Here is a 17,235-nt window from a genome sequence, read left to right on the forward strand (position 1 = left end):
GAGAATGAATAATGCAAGAAATTGACGACACCGAGCAAGGCGCCACTAGCTAAAACGCGCGGACTAAAAAACTGGCGTCATATGAACAGAATACTATCAAACGAAAATGGTCTTTAGGAAATAATGTTCGAAATGCTACTCTCCAAATAGAGAAGCTTCAAATAATATCTGTAATCTGCAAGTGAACTCAGCAAGGAAAATATACATACTGGGTTTTTGAATGTTAAAATACAGTATACATTTTGTATTGAAAAATAAGCTGCAATAATCGGAACCGGGTAATGCTGTTTAGAAACTTATATTGATTTTTTGGGGAAGATATAAACAGTGACGTTAATTTATAATAAATATAGATTATTTTATTTATTCTCTTATAATTAAAACTACTATAAATCATTATTATTGATAGTGAAATATAATGGTAAGCTGCGAATAATCGATTATATGGACGGTTCGCCCCTGATATATGAGGGGAATTGGAAGCAAATTTATAAATCTCCATTGAAGGAGTTACTCAGATATTTGCGAAAAACTAAAAAAGAATTGAGATTTCTAATTATGCTTCACCAACTCAATGGAGAATGCCAAGTTTGCGGTGTCAATTATAATTGAAATCTGTTTTTGCAAGATTTTTAGATGATTTTGAATTACGCTATTATTTAGATAGGTAGGTTTTTATGTATAGTTTATTTCGACATCAATAACTAATTTTCCGTTTATAGAGGAGATTTCTCAGTTTGCTTCTAATACCCCCCGTATATTAAATAACTTACAGCAACATATCACGTGTTCTATTATTATTTATTTATTAAAAAAATATTTTGTCAGTTTAGTTTGAATTAAGTGAAAACATGCGTGTTGAAATTCTTGACATTCGACATTTTTTTTAATTAACTATTTTGGAATTTTTTAATATACCTTATTACACCATCTACCATCATCATGCATAACTTATTGTCTGAATTTCTTTCATAAAATAAATCGATGAACCTCCTTAACAAATGTGCATGCACTGGGTTGGCATTTCAGTTTTTTTATGAAAATAGCAATAACAGTTACCGTTTCACAAAATAAGCTGTTTCATCAAGACGTTTAAAAAATAACAGTTTAGTGCAGTTGGCGACACCCCCCCCCCTTCCCCTCCTCACCACAATCTCAATTGAAGTATATAAAATATTTTTTTTGCTTCCCATTTACCCAATCGCATATTATGTTATAAATAAAAAATAAAAAAAAGATTTTTCTGTTGCTCAAATGTTTGATAATAAGGAAACAAAAAATTTCTAATTTTCTAAAACGTTTTTTATTAAAAAAAAAATTAAAAAAATGTATTTTATAGGAACCATATTGTATGGAATGCCTTTTGTTTTGAGAATTTATTTATAAACCCTTACGGATTATTACATTCATTTTACAAAAATAATATAAACATTTTTTATTCATACTCTGTTGTTCAAAATAATATTTTTTACATCTTTTGAAAAGTTTGTCTGAGTCTTTTGTTTAGTTTTTATTTTATAATTTCAGTCCATGGTTTATTAGTCTATTATTTTTTTATAGCTTAAAACTTTTATTAAATGCAAATAGAAACCTTTAAATTCACAAAATGTCATTTCATGTATACCTATAATTATGTTTTCATTCGGATTATATGCGTATTAAATGTACTTAAATATTAATTTATACTAAATTACCCACGTAAAATTATCAATATTGTAAATGCGAGAAATTGTCGTAAAAGGTGCATGTAAATTGGGCAGGCTTTTTTACTCACAATGTTTACGCGAGCTTACACTAAAATTAAGGCACTTTGTAAACTTGGCTTTCGTTTTGTACAAAGGGCGGGGATGACATTTTAGAGAAATAGTGCGTTGATTAAGTGCCTCGATAGTTCATGGAGTTGGGATGAATGGCGCAAAAACGTAAAAAATATTACCCTAGTCATACTTTAAACAGTTTCTTTGAAACGCAGTTGTTTTTAAATGGTGAAGCTCACAGTTTTTTTTAAATAGTAAATTTTTCCCGTTCTTTTAAAATGTCTTAAAGGTTACAACTAGTTATGACACTGTTTCAATTTAATATGCTTCTCCGTTTTGGGCAAACCTGTTTTTGGTGTTATTTGTATAACGGACAACTAACGACTTCGTACTGTTTAAAATTTAGAATATTTTAAGAAACAGAAAAAGGATGTACAGGGTCATGGGACTGCGCGGGTGAAGGGCGGAGGGAAGATAAGCCGGGGAGATTTCACGCGTATATGTGTATGTACTTCTTCCTTGGGAAATAATAATACGAATAGGTAGGTATTAAGGATAAAGATTTGAAGTTAGGGCGAAGCGCAGTACGGAGTGCAGCGGGGCGTTGAATTATGGTTCGCGATAAGCGCAATGTATTTTTGTATTTACTCCTGCACTTGGTGATTTAGTTTTTTTTTTTTAAACGATTCAATTTATTTTTGTGAAACTGTTTTGGAAGGGTAACTGTTTTAAAACAGCAGTTACAATTTTTTTTGTCACTGGGGTGGCATTCTGAATGCAAAAACGCTCGTAGAAAACGCATTTTTAGAGAGCAATCTCTTCACGCGCAATTCTGGTTAGAATACCAGCCGGGGTAGCGTTACGAAATTGATTTTAGCATCACGTGGATTGATCACAAATAAGAAACTTTAGCCCTACGGGAAATTGGATACAAAAATGTTTTCCAGCACGCGGTAAAAATTAGAGCATTAAATTGGACAGCAAAGTTTCTTAAAAATGTATTAAAATATATATATGTATGTATTTTAATAATAATGCACAAATTTGAAGGACATCACTGGTTCATATGAACCAACTAATGATACGAGAACTGTAAAGGATATCCGGTTTGCTTACCGTAAACGAACCAATCAGGAGAACTGACAGAAAAATCTCTGACGTCACACGACTATCACCGTGCGTTTAATTTTTTGTCCGTTTTTCTTTTCTTTTGTTCTTGGCGCTTTAGTTTTTCATTTGTTTGTAACAATTTAATTTATTTTCGCGAAATAAGCACTTTCCAGAGTATATAACTGCCTTGAAATAGCTGTTTTTTTTTTACCACCACTAGTTTAAAAGTACATTCTTATTTACACTAGAGCTTAGTTGATGGAAAATATTTGGCTTAAAACCCTTTTTAACGTAAAATCGAGTTGTTAAGAAAAATCTAATTGTAAGCCATGGAATTAAGAATAGTCCAGAAACCGCATTCGCGCATCAAACAGAAGGCGACTAAACTACTCTTAAAATAGTAGTTTTACGTTTTGACCCATTAATTTCTTTGTAGACGTCGCTCAGTACGCAACTCCTGATTTAAATTCAACTATGCCGTGTTGTGTCCTTTTAAAGTGTAGAAATACTGCTGGAATCTTAAAGAAACAGAATGCAATCACATTTTATGTGTAATTAGCAAATGAATGTGTATGTAACAAATGCATTACTTAAAATTTGAATTATTTTTCCATCTGTCAGATTGTCAAAGAAAACAAAACGGACATTTCGTTAGTGTTGCCAGAGTAGTAAATTTTTTTACCCTACTTTGCTCATCTAACGAGAGAACTAATGAAAATTGGACCTCGAATTAAACAACATCGTGGTGGACATTTGAACGACATTATCTTTAAAACATCAAGCATTATTTGACATGATATAAAAATATCCGTTTTATGTAAAACGAAATTTGTTTTATATTTTGAATTCAAAGTTTATTAATTGAATTACTCTAATTAAATGACCCTTTACTTATCTACTATGTTGTGTCAATTAATGTTTCCGGGTGCACAATAAAATTTTAGAGAAATTAACTTATTGCTTTTTTTAAACTTACATTTGTGTTATGGTTATATTTTTTCCCACCTGGCAACATTACGCGGTGACTTAACGAATGCGCGTGGTGAAAGTGGGGGGATTTTTAGACACAGTCTGATGTATTCAAATATGATTTTACGCTCTTTCTGGACTATTCTTAATTCTATGGTATAAGCTTTGAACTAGATTTACAATAATTATCTTTTTACTTAAGAAGACAATATTTACGCATGAAAACCTTCTTTAGGTACTCTGCAATAGTTTGTTGTACTAATTAACAGTTATTTTTAAGATATTTGCAATTTTTAAAGAAAAAAACGTGGTTTACAATAATTCTCTTTTTACTTGAGAACATAATATTCATCAACTATATTTACGCATAGAAATCTTATTTAAGGATTCTGCAATAGTTTTTTGTACTAATTAACAGTTATTTTAGAGATATTTTTAAAGCAAAAAACGTGGTTTGACCAGCAGTATATGTTCGAATATGATAATATGTAAATGTTCTCTGAATTAGGATAGTTTGGCTTAGGTACTATGGAGACTCGTGGCCACTTTATGCCAATTCTGCCGCCAGCTGAGCCTTAATACAAGGGGTATTAGTATTTATGTACATTATATTATAATCTCTGGTTATGTATGTTTCGTTATTCGTTTGACATTTTCATTTTGACAACAATAATAAATATTTTCATTGGTTTCACGTATTTATGAATAAAAGTTCATTTTGATCGGTTTTTAGTGCTCTCTTAAACATGTCCTTTTTTGGTGAAATATATGTCCCCCCTGAGGTAGTTGAGTCAATTCTGAAGTATTTAGATCCTAAAACATTTATAACATCACGAAGAGTGTGCCGCAATTGGACTCAACTTGTGGATCGACTATCGGAAGTATTTGAATTTTAATAAACTCCATTAAAATTCTAATTGTATTATATATAGTGTAAAAGTATAACAATACAACTGTCTCACATGCCTGTAACACTGTGCCTGTGCCACATAAGTAGTGACTAACATAACCTAACCATTAATTTTAAGAATTCAACAAATTTAGCAACATAAAATTAACGTAAACCATTTATCAAACTGCAAAAAGAATAATTTAGTTCAGTAAAATAATAGGTAGGTATTATAGTATTAGTGGACAAAACTTTATTTCATGCTTTTCAAATTGCCATCAATGATTAATTAAAATCATATAAATCATGAATTTTAACAATCGATTTTCACAGAGAGAGAATCAAATACAAACTTTGCTAGACAGTATTCAAAACCTTTAATGAAATGGCTACAATATTTTTATCGCACCTCTGTATTAGGGAAAATACTTTTTCAAAGAAAATCTACTCAGGTCAGCGTTTGATTCAAGCAAAGAAACATTTTTCGTATTCTGGTGCAGCCCAAATACTAGGCTCGGCGTCGTACATTTCCCGCAACCAGCCCCTATACCTGGAATCAATAACCTTCACACTTGTGAATCATTGACAGTCCCGCCAGTTCAGATCTCAACTGAAATCGTACTTCTTTAATGTATCGTACTGTCAAGTTCAAAATCAGATACTTTTTAAAATTTAAGTTTAAATATATAAATAAAATTGTAAACTCTCACAAAAACAGCGCCATACAAATTAGATAATTAGTATTACATTAATTTGTTGCAACCAAACTTAGGTTTTTTTTATGTTCATGTAATTATTAAACTTGCACTACAATGGGTATATCTTGTATTAATTGTATATAATATAAGTATTGTAAAAACCCAGTCAGGAGATTTTGGGCATCGTGCCTTGATGCCCAAAATCTCCTGACTCTGTCAAACCAGGACATTGAAAGGGTCGAGAGTTTCAAGTACCTGGGAGTAGATGGTATAGAAAATGGCAGCTTTCAAAAAGAGCTGGGAGATCGGCTAGGAATAGCAGTTCTGTAATCAACAGTACGAAAGCTGTCTAGAGATCTCAATGAGTGAAAACCAAATCCCCCCTATATAATGACTTCATAACACCTATTCTCCTCTATGGATGCGAATCGTAACACCTTACATGCCCCAAAACAGCTAAATATTTATTTTTGAGAATATGTGCTTCAGAAGAATCTTGGGTGTTTGACTTTCAGAACAACGAAGAAATGAGAGAACGAACGCAGAAACTCCAGTGACAACTCTCACCAAACAGAGGCGATACGGTTGGCTGGGCCATTTATTTATTCTGGATAACTTCTATAGCACAATTTTCGTGAAAATCACCTCCATATACTGTGGATGCCTCCCGAGAGCCTTAACTACACTTGCCTACTTTACAATGCATCGGGTTCTCGATGTCTGGAACATCTGTTGCTGCTCGTCGGCAGTTCATGTCAGAACTACGGGATAGGAACTTGACTTTAAAGGATGCACTGGAGCTGGCAGCTGACAGAGATGCCTGGCGGCTCTTTGTAGACACCATATGCTCCAACTAGGGAGCGTGCATGGAATGATGATGATGATAATATCAGTACAGCTTTTAAGAAAAGTTATTTAATGGTTTAAAAGCTATGTTAGTGAAATATTTCAGAAAGTGAAAGTTGATAGTGACCTAAGTGAATCTGTTTGACCATCATTTGGTGTCATTTGGTGTCCCACAAGGAAGCACTTTGGGACCACTGCTTTTCTTGATATATATTAATGAACTTTGTAACAAGCAGTCACTTGGACAAATTATTTCATTTGCTGATGATACAGCTATAATTTATAGTGCATCAATTTGGATAGAAAGCCCATAAAATAGCCAGTAAAAATTTAAGTAAAATATAAAAAAAGGCTAGACGAAATTCCTGGTGATAGTAAACTCAGATAGAACAAAATTGGTACGTTTTAGTGCAACCTCCACCGGATAACCTAATAAAATGCACGAGTTACAATTGTATAATTGTCCAGGACCAAATATATCATCCTTGTCCTCATACTGATTACCATATCTGTGGAGCCTAGGGATAGGGGAGTGCATGTGCATTTATTAAAATATCATAGTATCCTTTAAAAGCTGGTGCTTCACTTAAATTCTTCGGAACAATCTGGGCCTTAGTTAATTTGAGGTTAAACCAGCCTAAGATAGATAATTACACATCGTGGAAAGTTATCACTCAAACCAGTCGTTGACAGGTCATAACCCCTGTGAATGCTCAGACTCACTATATTCCCTTCCCATCTTGGTTAAGATACCTATGTATCTATAAACTTATTTTTTAAAATGCATTTTTCAGGAAACCGACATTTGGGAGCAATTTAGTAAGAAATACTTTGATTGGAGAATGAAATCAATATTCTATAAAGGGAGGATATTGTGGTCTTCTGTGTACCTCAACTGGTGCTTGTGGAAGAGAATATCTTCTGCAGATATCTGCTACCGAAAGCTCGATGCTTTAGATTCCTTTCCTGTCAGACATTTGTCACTGACTAGAGGTACATTATACTAGTTATCCATTACTTAATTTTAAACCTTGTTAATTTACTTTTGTATTTCATTATTATATGAATAACGCGAGTGTTTTCTGTTACCGTCTAATATTTCAGATCAGACATTTGTTACAACATAATTTAAAACGCAATAACAACATTTACATCTTGCGATCTTGCAGTTGAGCGAGTGAAGCAAAATCTCCAATAAATTTATGAATTCAGTGATTTAATGAAAATGTGTCAGTAATAACTGAATAGAAAATCACAATATATCAAATGTTGATGATACAAATATTATATTATTGACATATATGCCCTTCATGATTTCTCAAATAATTCTTCATTTTTAGATGGCAATATTTGTGTTACAATGAAAGAAAAGATAATGGTTTTTGATTCTAACTCCCTTGTTGCTGAGAATATTATTAATGGACATTGTAAGTTCTTTTTACCACAGTGATTATATTTAATAAAATTTTTACCGTTGGATTTTAAGTATTTATGATTTGAAAATATTCACGATTACTTCTTAAATTTAAACAGAGAAAACAAATTAAACCTTGATGTGCTTTACAGATAACTCATATAAAGCAAGAGAAGTAAATATCTACCTATATATCAAAAGAAGAATCTATGGCATCAGAACTAATAAGTTGTGATGTTTTTACTATTTATTTTTACAGATTTAAAATATAACCAAAATGAAAGTATGACGGCTGTTTATTCAAATACCAACGCTTTACATTTGAAGCCTACAACAAAGTCTGCAGAACAAATGGTCATAGACAATGTTGAATTTTACAGGTTGTATTTTATAAAATATTTATTAACATAATATAATATTTTTTAATCCATCTCCAGGCGGATGAAGAATACAGTGTGAAATAGAATCAGAATTCTGGACGAGTGTTTTTGACTTGATGTTACTCTCAAGTAAAAATCCTGTAAAAGAAAATCTAGTTGAGAGACATCCGCCTCGTAATCGGTTGTGTTCGCCTACCATGCTTGAGGTCCCAGGTTCAATTCCTGACCGTAGTCAGCATGAAATATTTATGTAGTGTGATGGCAATCTTGCTCTTTCATATAACAAAAGAATTTATCTCTCTAGAACTTCCTTAAAAATCGTCTAATTAAAGTTAATGCGGGGATGGTTCTTTTCACACTTTAAGCTACGTGACAGTAGCAATTATTTGTTTGTCCTGAACAGTTTAGAAAAGAACAGATATGTATACCGACTCTTTTGCCATCCCACTACCAATTTATTTAAAGTATTAAAACTGCAATATTACATGGTCCTGGAACTGATGAACTTACCTTTAACAAAATGTATATATATACAGGGTTGTGGAGGGGGTAGGGAGTTGGGCGGGGTGTCACCGTGGCCATTACGCTCTACCATTTTCAGTACGCATCATGGTTTTTAAAAATACACTTCCATGTTTAGCGAAATTATGTAACGAAAAAAGGTAGTGAAATTTGAATACATCCCCCTTCCCTGACCACCCCCGCCCTTAGGACAATGAATCTACCGATGTATTTTTCTGTATCTTCCCATTTTCGCATGATAGAGGTTGGCAATGCTGCTTAGACCCCTTCTGTATAAATATTTTTAACGAGTGATATGATACACATATATATGTAAGAAATGCAATTAGTTAAGTAGTCCTGAACCTGTTCAGCAAATTACTCTAATTCAAGCGTCATTGTAAATAGTGCCTTACCAACTCAAAGTATCGAAAGAAGAACATCTTTACAGTTATATCATTTTCTTTCAGTTTGGACAATGATACTTGCTATTATTTAACGCAAGATCGACGACTATGTAAATGCGTCGTCGTTGATAATTTGTTTACCCAACCTGAGTTTTTGGCAAGATGGTTTGGGTCTGACCAAATAATGTATTTGAATATTTACCATTCTTATATTTTCCTCATAACGCAATCTGGAAAATTGTTGAAATACATGGACCATAGATTAACTCAGATTGGAAGCTTTCAGTGGCCAATAGGATATTCAAACAAAGAAGTTTACCATTTATTTGCGGGAACTAATCTGATTTATAGCAGTAAGTATGCCTTTTAATAAATTTGTCTATAAATTATCTTGCTGAAACACAAAATATTAAATTGGACTGAAAATTCATTAAACGCGCACTAAGTATAATGTTCGTAGAAATTATTATAGTAGAATTATAAGTACACTACTAGACAAAAACAGCTACGAGCCCGCCAAAAAATATTAAATTGACAAGAATTCATTATTCTTGATATTCAAATTGTTATTTTTGTATTGGTTGACGTATTTGATGGCTATTTCTAAAGATATTTCTTCTTCGGTAAGACAAGATGGTTGTGACATATAAATATTGCAGAAATGTGACAGTCCTTAATATGACATACAAAGGAGAAAGAAGGATAAAAGATGAAGGATTTCTCAAAGAAAGGGTGCACCAACATCAGGGGTTGCGGTTGCAAGTTGGCACGCAGTTTTGTTTGTCCAACTTTGAATATTTCAATTATATCAATTTTTAAATTCAAAAAGTTATCGTAATCAATAAAAACCAAACACTTTCAAAGATCTTTTTAAAAAGTTGCTTTATATGTATTTTTTTTTTCATTCACAATTTTCATTTTTTTTTTATATTAAAGATTATTTTCCATTACATTATACTTACCTACTTCGATATTTGTATAAAATATCTAAACCCTTTTTGCTAGAATCAATATAAATATATTTTATATTTTGAGGCAAACAATACTTAATTTTAATGTAATAGAATACAATAACTGATTTATATTTCTAAAGAAAAGTATTTATTACTTTAACTATTTTTTATATCTTTATATATATAATTCTTCTGTACATGTGTATGTCACTGAACTCCTAAATGGCTGGACCGATTTTGACAAAAAAAATTGTATGTGTTTGAGTGACTCCCTGGATGGTTTAGATTCACAATTGGACTCGATATGTGGCGTTGCGATCTGTAACAAACTCTGTAATAACAAGAGTTGAAAGGCGCAGGGACAAAGGAATATTGCTTTTTTTTTTTTTTTGGGCAATGAAATATTGCATTTTTTTTTTTTCTTTGGGCAACAGCAAATCACACAGTGACGAAACGAAAAGATTGAAATGTCAATAAGTTTATCGAAAATTCGAATATCGAAAAAACGTTAGCTGAACTAGCTTATGTGAATGTGATGCTTTACATCATGAAAGAAGCCTCATCTTCGGGGGACCACCGGTTAAACCTGAGGATGTTAAAGACCTCGCCCCCTGCCAAAATGCCCGATAGTTTACAGATCTGGGCTTCAAGGAGGAGATTTACTTCCACGCTTGGATCCGTCACAATAGATCTTCACAGGCCGCAGTCCCCCACCCCTAAGAATAAGAATCAGCTAATAGTGAGCGAGCCAACGTTCAGGCAGGACAATGTGTGTCGGGTCCGCTAGTATAAGTATATGAACATATTATTCCAATGTTATGTAATGTTTACTTTACCTTTTGTGTTACTATGTTCTATCCTGAGATGAGTTGTATGTACATAACTCCTGGGAGTACAATATTTTTTATGATTAATAAGGAAATGAATAAATATTGCAACAGAAATGGAGAACATTTTAGAGAAGGAATATGTTAGTCTAGGCATTTACAGGTCTTATGATCTGTTGTCGGCTGGTTTACTGTGTAACTAACATTCACCATTCTGCCTATGTCTTAAAATTCATATTTTGTCGAGTTTCTGGCCCAAGTTGGTAACTAGCATTTCACTAATTGTGACATATTGCACTTTTAAATTTAAAAGCTCATCCCAAATCAACAATTTAGATAAAAAAAACCACTAGCAGAATGTTATAAAACATTATTTTTTGTATTTATAAAATACTACATATTTTTATTTACATTTTAAACAAAGATTATCGAATCAATCTCATTTTTTAAAAATTTGTAGTTACCAACATGTGCCAGAAACCTGACAATTTCTTTAATTCTTCCATCTATGAATCTTTCTGAAGTGTAAGAGCTGAATGAAACCTTTATTGATGCTGGCGATATTTACTTGAGAACATAATATTCATCAATCATATTTACGCATGGAAACCTTCTCTAAAATACCTAAGTACTCTGCAATAGTTTTTGTAATAATTAAGAGTTATTTTAGAGAAATTTGCAATTATTAAAGCAAAAAACGTGGTTTGACCAGCAGTATATGTTCAAATATAATAATATGTAAATGTTCACTGAATTAGGACAGTTTGGCTTAGGGGAACCTGGGGCGGAACGGGGTAGCTAAACTTTGATTGCAGTGTGTGAGAGTGAAATAAATGAATAACATCATTATTTGTCAATTTGTACGTTAATTTACTTAATTATCTACGAAAAAACCAGCGTTTAACTTACCTAAATAAATCATTTCTATTAAAAAAATGTCTAAAAAAAGAGGAAATTTCCCATTCTGCCTCATCCCCCGGGGCACAATGGGAAATGAACCCGGGACACAAAGGGGTACTTGTCCCGATTATACAAAAGAATATAATTAAAAAAATTGCACGTTGAATTGTAGATACATAAAAAAATAAACTAAATAACGACATTTTGCATTTCTCATCTGTGATCTGCGCTAATAATTTAGTAATTATTAGCACAGTTCACGTTTGAGAATCGAGAGTATATTACGATTATTTTATATTTTTTGAACTTAGTTTTTGTTCCTTTGGTTTTTTTGCGTTTAAATATTAGGTTCTGTCTTATTTTTTCTTCTTTCACAATCTTGATGATTTTCCCTTTTTAAAACATTCTTCTAAATTATTTTTAAAAGTTGAGGCGGTAAAGATTGCTAGTAGCATTTATTTTGTGTTTTTTTTTTAAATTTAATACTGCTACTTTGTTGAAACCTGTAGCGCGTATTCCAGATGTTGCTTCTGGTTTTCTCAGACTTAAATCAGGGTGACGCTTCAAAAAGACTTTAATCCAGTCTTCTCCCGCCATTCCCAAAGTTCTGTTGAAATTATGGCTCTAATTATCATTTTCTGCCAGCTGGTATTCCAGTTGACGAGATTCATTGATTGTCATTCTGAAGAGTTGTTTTCGAATACCTTTCAGGTAGTTTACAAACTCCAACTCTTACTCGGCTGTAAACATGGAACGGAAATTTCTTGACTTTTTATTAACAAGAGCTTTTGGATCTTCCCTTCTTTTCCGAACACACCTCTCGAGTGTTGATGATGGCACTCTGTACCGATTAGACATTGCCGGGTATCCTATTTCTCAACTTATGACTGCATCAACAGCTTGACACAGCATCCGCAGAAAAATTTATAGTTACCAACTTGTGCCAGAAACCTGACAATTTCTTCAATTCTTCCATTTATGAATTTTTCTGAAGTGTAAGAGCTAAATGAAACCTTTATTGATGCTGGCGAGATTCGTCTGACTGAATTACCCACGTACTAGACAACGTCTGAAAATCCCCATCTCTATTGAAATAATATTTTTATCTGAAAATTTCCTACAGGGTGAAATCCAGTCCTTGTCTGCAAACATTTGAACAAAATCAAAATATTGTTGATATTGTATAAATATTTATCATTTTAAACATTATATTATTATTTTCAGGTGATTCACAATTATACATACATTTAGAGAATGGTAAATCAAGATACGTTTCTATAAATATGGAGATAACATCTGTTTTAATACATGCCAATATTTTGATTGTTGGTACTTATTGGGGAGAGGTATGCTATATTTCATATTCCATCATATTTCAGGCTATTATACATAGATACGACACTTGCCTGCTCTGTTCTACCAGATTTTGCACATCTTTATTCACTGTGCTCAGACAAACATATGGAGGTACTTGTTGGTTTAGGTTTAGGTTTTGATGCTGACAAAAAAATTATGCTTGTGCATTACTTTTTACTGCGCATAATATTTTTTTATTTTATGAAAACCATAATTTTATTTTCTCGTATAACCTAAAATCTAACACATTTCAGCCATGTCATTGAACAAATTCATTTCTTAAAATAAATAATGACATCCAAAATATTGTCATGTTGTTCAAATGTTTATTGAAATTTATGTTTTTGTAATGCATTTTATTTGTAGTATTCTTTAATAATATGCATGCTTCCACTTTCTATTTTGTTGTATAGTAGAGCTAGGGACACGTTATTATTTTTTTGTAATATGTCTTTATATGAATAAAAAATATATATGATTGGCATATTCTACCTATGTATTCTGTTATGGTAGCTTTTTGATTTATTTTATGGTTAGAATTCCACAAATTGAAACGAAATCGACAGATAGGACCTGTAAAACCATTGACCAATTAATGCACATAGACACGCCCTAAGCCTGCAAAAATTATGCAACTCAAATCATGCCCAAACAATCAGCCATGCCCAACCAGCTAGGTGTGTCGTGAGCTGGACGTTCAGAATAGAAACAAAAATGCCTGCTTATGTAGTGGAATGTGTGATAAACATTGTAAAAAGAATGGCGTATCTTTTGATTGGTAAGATTTTATTTATAAGTGAATTAACACAGATTAAAATAATTGATTTAATAGTTAATAACTACACGGTGCGGCATAAGAGCAAAACTCTTCTTACTAACAGAGCCGCACCGGGAGGAATACGTATTTTAAAATATAATAAAATGCTAATTAACATTATTTGAGCATCCCCTGAGATTCAGCAAAAAGAAGTAAATGGGTAGAAATTATAAGGAATTTGAGGAAATAACCTGATTAGTTTTTAATATATTTGTCTCCAATGTAATTTTTCAAGTAGTAAGGTAAATTTTAATCATTGTAGTGTTTAAGTCCATTGTATAGTATTTTTTACTGTCCTGCATTTGTCTGTGGTAGTGTTGTCTGGTATTATATTTGCTTATGTCAACATATTTGGTCAATGTTACATTGCTGAAAAAAATTATCTATAGGGTGCATCTATGTGTATTAGTCTATTTGTGTATATGTATATATACTTAATTTTAAGTGTCGGATTTTTAAATATTTTATTTTTTATTTTATTTAGATGTACTTTTGTGTTTTAGGTAAACTTGTATTATTTTCAAGACTTTGATGATCTCCTAGATGCCACATTGGAAATTCCTTCATACCAGCACATATTGCGAAATGAAGATTCTGAACCCGTTATAGGGTTGGATGTTTATGAAGAAAAGGGGAGCCACACTCTCTTTATACATACAAGAAAAAATGTATTTATTATAAAATTTATACAATAAATAAATTTGTACATACATATATGTTGTTTTAAAAACTAGTCGGGTAGATAAGTGCAGTGAGCAGCACAGGCCTGTTTGTAGATAGATATTCACTGTTATTACTGTTTATTAACATTATTAAACTACATAAGCATTTCGGAAAATAATTTTCAATAATAATCTAGCAAGATAGAGTAGACCAGTTGTAGAAAAATAAATTTCGCCAAAAAAAGTTCTCAACTACTAACACACCTTTTTTACATGCAGTAAAAATTTACATTTTTTAAGGAACCGGCAAAAAAAATGTAAATGGAGGGTACTGAAAAAAAAATTCAGCAAATGATTTTTATTAAAAAATATATGACCCTTTTTTTTACAACTTTTAAAAATATGTTTATAAATAATAAATGTCTTTAAAATTACAACCGAAAAACACAAAAATGGTTGGAATAAATGCCTAAAGCCAGAAACACAAATTGTCTTCATATTACAACTAAAAAAATACAAAATAGCAATAATTTCATCTATTGATTCAACTTACTAGCAAGTTAGTATATTGATATAGTAGAGACTAACGACTCTTGAGCTGTCAGTTTAGTGGGGATTGCAATTTTTTCCAACCGACAATTTGGTATAATGAGTAGAAACTTACTTTTAACTTCAGATTCATGAGCTGTAAAAACCACAAAAATGGCGGGAACAAATGTCCACAAAACACAATAAACTGTCTTTAAAATCACAACTAAAATTTTTCCTTAGAATACTCTGAGAATTTCTCCGACAAAAAAGTTGATATAATGATAGAGAATACACCCAACTTCAGGACTCTTGAGCTGTCAGTTTTCAGTGCAGGTTGGAAATTTCTCTGACGTTAATTGCAGGAAAAAAAATGTAAAACTGGGTTTTAAATGCACTAAAGAAAACGCGAATTGCGCGAAATAGATCCAGAATCTGATGGGAAGGTTTTCATCTCGATTACTGCAATATTTCACTCTGACTTTTTTGACGAGAAGAGCATCAACTTGACAGATCTCAGTCGTTCCTGACCCACCCCCTCGGTGAAGGCTAAAAATTTGTTTTTCCATCTGCGTCGCCTAAGTTGTGTTGAGTGGGGAATCCACTCTCCAGCCCTGCGGATCCTATATCGTGGATCCTAGTGGCCCAGGTTATGTATACGGCCCAGGTTACATATGCGGCCCAGATTACATATGCGGCCCAGGTTACATATGCAGCCCAGGTTACATATGCAGCCCAGGTTACATATGCGGCCCATGGGTACATCATTTGGATGTCGGAGTGGCTAGACTAGACTAGCACTCCTTAGTGGACAGAGGGTTCCTCTACTAGCACCGATAAGGGCATAACGGACTGTGGCAGCTGAGACCCTTCCTATGCTTGCAGGAACTCTCCCGATAGATTTTGAGGCCGGAGAGGCAATAGTAAAACGCTCTGCGAGGAGAGGAGAGAATATGGAATACTTTGGTATTTAACTGCACCCTTTTGAGGCAAGATTTAGTGAACTATGTGATATTATGTGAGGCGTAACTCTCAACCACTGGCAGAATAGATGGGATATGGTTCGTACAGGGAGATGGATGTGGTCTTTTTTACCTTCCATCAGGCACAGGACGTTTGGCGTTTGACCATCAAACCGCACAAATGGTTTCGGGACATGGGGAGTTTAGAGACAAGCTTCATAAGCTTTGACTTGCCCCTGTTTCAGGCTGTGCTGGCGGAGATGACCACCAATCAATCGAACACACCTGTGGCACTGTGTGCTATTGGATGATGCCAGAGATGAGATGTTGAATGGTTTGACAGGGGTCATGTAACCACGTGGAATGTGGATCTGACGGCTAATAGTACATCTGTGTAACATTCACCATTCTGCCTATGCTCAACTTTTTCTCAAAATTTTAACCACATTTCCGCAACTTATCCATCTGTCCACTTTTGTGAAGGATACCGAATTGTTGTGAATGTTTATTCTACGCAAATCACAAGATGTAACTCATCTCTTTTTACTAGATTAATATGGTTCTTACAATAGAAGAGTAAGAAAGATCTGAATTCTTCACATCTTGGATTGATGTTTAGTTATTATTGTTATTTTCTTAAATGAAGAACAAAGAATATCCTGTTACTTTTTTTAGTATAGAGGGCTTAGTTTGGAGTTTGGATCAGTTATGACGTTACGTTATCAGTCATCGATGTTGCTTATTTTGAGTCATTAATAATTGATAAAGCAACTAACATGGTAACTTTCAACAAATAATAATTTATTAGGAGTTTTTAGTGAACTTTATTGTTTATTTTAGATTAAAATATCAACGAATGGACTTTGTACTCGAGTAATTTTTATGTAGTTTTAAAATGTCCATATTATAAATGTGTTTATTTTGTCAATTCGGTGTATTGTTTGTTTTTTTTTTTAACTAATTCACCAAGACGAAGAAGGAAAACTCTTTTTTTCTTTGTCCAAGGCAAGGATTAAACCCGCATCCTATAGTTGCATTGCACTAAGGAGGCTATCAGGTAAGTCTTCCTTTGTACCCACTGAAGTTTTTGCCACCGATCATCACTGATTTACGAGACAAATTTTTCTTGGGCTTCTTCGGTATAAAATAAAACCCACTAACGTAGGTGATGTGAAATTTTAAAATTTACCACTATTCTAAGATAAAATTACATTGCAATGTATATGACGCAGCCGGATTGTCATTTTAGGTGGATTACA

At 32.8% G+C, this 17,235-nt stretch overlaps 1 protein-coding gene across 3 annotated transcripts; it reads left to right on the plus strand.

Moving 5' to 3' along the window:
- The first annotated feature begins 4,401 nt into the window (after positions 1-4,401).
- LOC148274617 (uncharacterized) lies at positions 4,402-14,536 on the plus strand. Of its 3 annotated transcripts, none has more exons than XM_088236877.1 (7): positions 4,402-4,423; positions 7,064-7,262; positions 7,610-7,696; positions 7,943-8,063; positions 9,035-9,324; positions 12,876-12,997; positions 14,328-14,536. In XM_088236877.1, exons 2-7 carry the CDS (start codon positions 7,112-7,114, stop codon positions 14,517-14,519), a joined length of 963 nt encoding a protein of 320 aa, XP_088093003.1. In that variant the 5' UTR covers positions 4,402-4,423; positions 7,064-7,111; the 3' UTR covers positions 14,520-14,536. The 3 variants fall into 3 exon arrangements, with proteins under 3 accessions (XP_088093003.1, XP_088093001.1, XP_088093002.1); XM_088236875.1 differs by lacking the exon at positions 4,402-4,423 and adding an exon at positions 4,470-4,717; XM_088236876.1 differs by lacking the exon at positions 4,402-4,423 and adding an exon at positions 4,817-4,948.
- The last annotated feature ends 2,699 nt before the right edge of the window (positions 14,537-17,235 follow it).

Source organism: Micrasema longulum, unplaced genomic scaffold (assembly GCF_059751315.1).
Source record: "Micrasema longulum isolate JH-2025_06_02 unplaced genomic scaffold, ASM5975131v1 h1tg001613l, whole genome shotgun sequence".
Classification (NCBI taxonomy): Eukaryota; Metazoa; Arthropoda; class Insecta; order Trichoptera; family Brachycentridae; genus Micrasema; species Micrasema longulum.